Raw genomic sequence first — 6,336 nt, 5'->3', positions numbered from 1 at the left:
ATCAGAGAGAAGAAAGGCAAAGAAAAGGTAAGAATGTAGTAAATGTGGTCCTAGGAGGGTCGCACAAGGAATCGAAGAAGGAAAGAATAGAACTTACAAATCGCGAACAAATGGGTAAAAACGGCGGCACAGCGACGGAGAACTCCAACAGAGAAAGCAGCACTTCGAAATATTTTTTGGGAGAAAAAGAGAGATATGACTGTTGGTTTTCTTCTTTGGTGAAAAATAAAGAATGAAGTGGAGGAGGAGAACAACCTTTTATAGGCCAAAGAAAAGGAACAGCCCCTGCCACGTGGCAGGGTGTAGTTGGCTAGCAAAACTGTTACAAAATGTATATGTGCATTTATATACATACATAAAACCGCATTGAAGACCCATAATCATTATGGGGGTGATTTTCTAGGGAATAACTGCCAAAATTTAAATTCATAGGGGGAAATTGAGCAAAAAACGTTACAAATTCCGAAAAGTTCGCAGAACCTAAAGCATCCTACCCGGATCCTAAAGGCCTACCCAGATACAGATCAATCCGGATTGACTTCTACTACTCTAGATCTGGATTGGTGGCAACCAGGGGGCAGCAATTTTTCCCAAGAAAATTTCATATACCCTAATCCGGATCCGGATTGGGGGGCAACAAGGGGCAGAAAATTCTCCTAAAGCAACCAATTTCTTCTACCTTAATCCGGATAGGCATCTACTACACCAGATCCGGATTGGGGGGCAACCAGGGGCAGAAAATTTTCCTAAAGCAACCGTCCTTCTACCTTAATCCGGATTGGTCTCTACTACACCAGATCCGGATTGGGGGCAACCAGGAGTAGAAATTTTCCTAAAGCAACCAAGTTCTTCTACCTTAATCCGGATTGGTAACCACTATACCAGATCTGGATTGGGGGGCAACCAGGGGCGGAAATTTTTCTGAAGCAGCTACTCTACCTCAATCCGGATTGGTGACCACTACACCAGATCCGGATTTGAGGGCAACCGGGAGTGGAAATTTTTCTGAAGCAGCAAGATTTTACTACCTTAATCCGGACCTATCCACTCAGCACCAAATCCGGATTGGGGGCCAACAGATTAACAGAATTTTTCTCCTAAGGCAACAGCTATGTGATTCTACTCTACTCCCTCATGCAGATCAGAAAATCTGCATAAGGGAGTAGGGGGCAAATGATAGGGGTATAAGAGACCCGACTAGGCGTCAACCTGGACTAAAGGAAATACAGGCTCAACTAATCTACAAAGTCCCCCCTCTCCCAGACCAATCAAGCATAGGAGCCCAAGCCCGGGTCTATCCTATGACCCGGATCCGGATCCACCTGCATACTCGGATCCGGATCAGGGCTAAGACCACCATGAGGGAGGTCCCAGCAAACACATGCACATCCCACAACCCGCCAAGGAAGGGTACGTGGGCACGTGACTATGATAGCTATCAACAACCAACACGCCAGACAAGCACGACGCGTGTCAGAAGGCCGTTAGGACACTCTGAAGGTGAACCTCCCCTGGACACGTGTAAGCAATCCACCCAAGTCAGGCGTCCTCTGCTCCCAAGATCCAACGGCCCTGATTTTAGCAGTAACTACTCCTAAACCCTAGATTTGGGTTATATATACCCCCAAGGCTGAAGGGTTTAGGGGTTAGAAAAATATACACTCTTGCACACTCACTCTCTCTCATATACTCATACACACAGCAACACTTCCATTACATACATAAATCTTCATCTTCTCCAAGAACCTGTTCTTATTCTTACACCGGAGGCGTTGTGGGAGCCAAACCCCCCTTCCGGTGTTGTTTTGCAGGCGTCCAACTAACAGCTACACGTCGCTTTTACCCAGAAGGTCCAGGAACGGCGTCTGACGGAGCCGCCTGCTCACCGGAGTTATCTGTGTGAAGTGTATTAATGAATATGTGGAATATTTGAAGCCTCGAAATGGGCAAACGAATTACAAAAATCAATAAACAAAAATTTGAGTACAAACTACAACAATAAAATTTGAAATCTTATGGTAACAACTTTTGTATTACTTCAAAATTTAGCTAAAGTAACAAAGATACATGGAAAATACATCATATAAATATAAAATAGCGGCATAATAGATCTAGGCTCAATCTTGTCGGAATTTCTATAGCAAATACTTCTTCCTCCTCACGGTACAATGACAAATAGTGGCTGCAAGAGGGTACAACATTTTAATCAATTTCACTGAAAAACAAAGGATCCCACCCAATAATAGGTTTAGTGTGTGTGCAAAGAGAAAGAGAAGTTGGAACGGATACTGACCATGTCAACACTAACTGGTTTTCCATCTTCAACTAGAATATCAACGACAGTTCCAGCATGATCAGCCTGCACATGAATCCACGGGGTTGTCAATTAAATTTAAAAATACAAGGAATCAGAGCAGCCACGAAATTTTAAATTATATTACATGTGGGTGCATCATAGATGAAGAAGCGTAAAATCTGATAGATTTAAATTTGTTGAACGACTCCACGAATATGCAGAACAGATCGAAGAACTCATCCCCATATCACAATGAGAAGAATAGCAGGAATCAAATAAACAGATTGACTTCATTTTATCGTAAAGATCAATCAATTTTAAAGAAGAATAATTGAACAGATATATGCACTCTTCACTATAAAATATGTTTGTGCAAAGTCCTAACTACCACTATATCTGCAAAAGTGATGTAAGAAACTACTCTAACCAACTTGCCAGCTAGGATTTACAAGCTAAACTATTACTCACTAATCTAACTAAATTAACACCAACAAATAATTACTTAGAGGTAGTTAGGTAGACAATACATTACCCAGGAACTTTAACTTCCTAGGAAATGATAATAATAAGGTTGTTTGGGTGACACTAACATGGGAAGTAGAAATTCCTTGGAAGTCTGAGTTCCCACAAAACATTGGAAGTTGGGTACCCACCCTCCCCCACATAACCTACACTACCCAGGAACTATAACTTCCAACTCATCCACCAAACAAAATTTTATACTTCCTAAGAGTTTCATCAAGGAATAAAATAAATAGTAAATACTACTACCCATGAAAGTCACTTCCTTCAGTTAACCAAACAAGCACTTAATTACATGACCAGTGACAGAGCAATGTCAAGTTGTACGCTTTTTAATTTCCATGTAGATTGTAGATGGATGGAAGTAAAAATAGTAAAACGTTTTATCCACGCTAATGAAGGTTGCTAAATTCCACGTCCACTTCATTCTTCGAATACTGATGTAATCATCAACCATGTGAAAAAAAATGATAACATTAAAAAACAAACAATGAAGAGCAAGGATGCTTACTTCGATGTCATTCATCAGCTTCATGGCCTCAATGATGCAAATTACCTGACCTTTCTGGACCTTGTCTCCCACCTATATTAGAAATATTTGACAAGTCAAACAATCAAATAGGAAAATGCTATCCACTATACTATTTTAAAAGAACAGTAGGCAGTACATGATTCTATGTATAAACATCTATTAGAGGTTTATCACGTAACAAACTAAATAAAACTCGCCCCCCTGTTGCATGAGAACAGATTCAATGTACAGGTAAGATTAAATACCACAGATGGAACTGGACCAGTGCAATAATATGACTATGTCAACTAAAAATATAGGCTAAACTGGTCAATAAAATGTGCTGAAGGATGGTGACTCTTTCTTGAAATTAGTTCTATCTGACCAAATTTAGACAATCACAGCATAAATTATATATAGGACAAGCAAATAATATATTAACCTTGAATTTCTCCTCCAAGCTATGTCAAATATAAAGTTCAGTAACTTCACAAAAGAAAAACATAGAACATTTACCTTTACGAATGGCGGGGCTCCAGGCGAGGGACAGCGATAGAATGTTCCAGCCATGGGGCACTTAAGTGGAGGATGTGAGGACTTCGGCGCTGCAGTGGGTGGTGCAGGCAAAGCTTTTGGTGAGGCAGTCGGACTGGCAGAAGCAGGAGCTGACTTTGCAGGGGATGATTGTGGAGGATCCATAGCTTGGGGAGGCGGGGACTGCATCATAACATAAGGAGCTGCTGGGGGATGTGGTAAAGCTTCCTTTTTCCTTATAAGGACCTCACAGTTCTCTTGCTTTAGCTGCAGCTCCATAATGTCTCTTGAATCCACAAGCCTGGCACAGAAGATTAGTTAATGTAAGGCAATGGAAGGACGATCGATGATTCAAAAGATGTGCTGATAAGAAACTTTTTTTATACAGATTAAGGGAAGTATACACACTCTACAAGATCTGCTACTTGATTCATAAATGCTGTAATTGATGCTACATCAGCAATGGCATCCTCAGAAGAAACTTTCTTGGTTAATTCTTCTAACTTTGTCTCTGGAGTCGCTACAGAGTTTGATGAATTTTCCATTGAAACCTTGGATGACGAGAGTGATATTAGATAAGGGCCACAAACAAACAAAAAGCAATGTGGTAGAAAGGAGAAAGAGCAAGGAGTTTTGACAATTACTAATTTACTATACCGCATTCAGCTGAATAGATAACCTAAGAACTTCATAATGGTTCCAGTTAGATGCCTGCTGCAAAAATTTACACCATTCGCAAATAAGAAAAGAATAACCATAAAACAAGGTATTAGACCAAATAGTACAAGACGTCTTTAAAAATTAGTCACAAGCACCCAACTGAACAGATTCTATAAGTAACTCTCACACTCCATTAAGACTGCAAACGATCGTAAGAGTAGCAGCGATACAAAAGTAGTAAAACTAGAGTTAAAATTGCACAGTGAAGTTCAAGTATAAACAATATAAACGCTACTTGTTTAATATTGATTTTAGAGATATGCTTGGAAATTTTACCAAAACCTAATCAATTCACATTTCCTTTAAAGATACGAGAGAGAGAGAGGTGTAATACCTGAAAAGCAAGAGAGTTGTGGAGGGAAGATCCAGGTAGAAATGAGCGATTTGATTTAAAAAGAATGGGCTTGGAGTGGCCCAACTGCACCGAAATCTTAGGGCATGGAACAGAGAAACAAGCCATAGATCTCTCCTCTCCCTCCCTATCTCTCTGTGTGTGTCTCTTACTCAATTCAACGAATGAGAATAGTGGGGGTGAGGGCAAATGTAAATGGGGGTTGGGGAGATGAAATCAAAGCGATAAATTCAGAAAAATAAAAACAGGGGAAAGGAGATGGGAGTGGTTTTTTGGGAGATGGGGGGGGGGGGGGGTCGATACATACAATGCTGAATGCTCACAACACAACTCACCCCAGGGCCCCCTTCCTTTCTCGTTTCTTTTTTTTCCTTTCCTTAATTTCTTTTAATTTCTAATTGTGAAATTTATATCTTTCCTAAACTATAATAATCGAAACAATCTATATTTTGTTTTAACCATTATCTCCTATTTTATTTAATTATTAAAAATGAAAATAATTATTTATTTTATACAAATTATACTCGACTGGAATCACTTGACTCAACTCAATTATTTACATTCCAAAACAAATATGTCATTTGCCCATACCATTACTCAACAATTTCTTTTCCTCCTCCTCTCAACTAATTTGAAAAATTATCATACTCTGCTACAAAGAACGAAGGCGACTAACTAATTTATGCATATGTATGTATTAATATCTCTTACTTGATTCAATTATTTGTGAATTGTTTTATACCTTTTTTTTTGACGAAAATTGTACTTGCATTATCATAAAGCGTCAGATAAAAGTACATGATATAGGAAGTCAGGAGCACTTTCCTGCCATTCTTGATAGTCTGTCAAAGAACAAGCCACTCTAGCTAGTACATGAGCCGCCTCATTCACAGACGTAGATGCAAAACGCACTAACACTTTATCAAAGTGTTTACACAAATCAATACACTCTCTAACAATATTATCAAAGTAAGATCTTCCATCCACCCCTTTGCATGCTCGAGCAAGTATCTGATAACATAACACTTCTTAAAATTCTTATTCTTTAACCATGAAAGCGCCTCTTTTAAGCACACTATGTTTACCAAGTTTATTGATTTGTCAATCGGATAGATACGTCTATTTAATAATTCGGTTGTGCTTAATTGATCAATTAGATAATTTATTTACTCTTCCAGATCAATAGAGATTTTACACCTATTAATCAATTTTTGTTTCTCCATTTTTATTTCCAATTATTATTAACTCTTATTATCATAATGTGTGTATAATTCAATTTATCAAACATGTTTGAATATATAGTTTAAAAAAATGGTGTGGCTACTTTTTAATGATGGAAAACTGTATTCGATTTTATTGATTAGGACTACGAAGTCATTATATATATAAAAGGCGGGGCAA

General features: G+C 38.7%; 1 protein-coding gene across 2 annotated transcripts; it reads right to left on the bottom strand.

Moving 5' to 3' along the window:
* Positions 1-1,943: 1,943 nt before the first annotated feature.
* On the bottom strand, positions 1,944-5,214 carry LOC141693128 (biotin carboxyl carrier protein of acetyl-CoA carboxylase, chloroplastic-like). Of its 2 annotated transcripts, none has more exons than XM_074498134.1 (7): positions 4,918-5,214; positions 4,521-4,577; positions 4,272-4,414; positions 3,846-4,164; positions 3,330-3,401; positions 2,294-2,359; positions 1,944-2,182 (listed from the first exon to the last, which is right to left on the bottom strand). In XM_074498134.1, exons 1-7 carry the CDS (start codon positions 5,041-5,043, stop codon positions 2,159-2,161), a joined length of 807 nt encoding a protein of 268 aa, XP_074354235.1. In that variant the 5' UTR covers positions 5,044-5,214; the 3' UTR covers positions 1,944-2,158. The 2 variants fall into 2 exon arrangements, with proteins under 2 accessions (XP_074354235.1, XP_074354236.1); XM_074498135.1 differs by having other exon boundaries at positions 4,521-4,574.
* Positions 5,215-6,336: the final 1,122 nt, after the last annotated feature.

Source organism: Apium graveolens, chromosome 10 (genome assembly GCF_009905375.1).
Source record: "Apium graveolens cultivar Ventura chromosome 10, ASM990537v1, whole genome shotgun sequence".
NCBI lineage: Eukaryota > Viridiplantae > Streptophyta > Magnoliopsida > Apiales > Apiaceae > Apium > Apium graveolens.
This window is presented reverse-complemented; position numbering and strand designations above follow the sequence as displayed.

What these genes read in the sequence shown, in the direction of transcription:
- LOC141693128 (XM_074498134.1), bottom strand. Translation starts at nt 5,043, where the DNA reads ATGGCTTGTTTCTCTGTTCCATGCCCTAAGATTTCGGTGCAGTTGGGC. An exon ending in ACAACTCTCTTGCTTTTCAG is followed by an intron (nt 4,578 to 4,917) that starts GTATTACACCTC and finishes AAATTTTTGCAG; the next exon opens with CAGGCATCTAACTGGAACCA. An exon ending in TATCTATTCAGCTGAATGCG is followed by an intron (nt 4,415 to 4,520) that starts GTATAGTAAATT and finishes TCGTCATCCAAG; the next exon opens with GTTTCAATGGAAAATTCATC.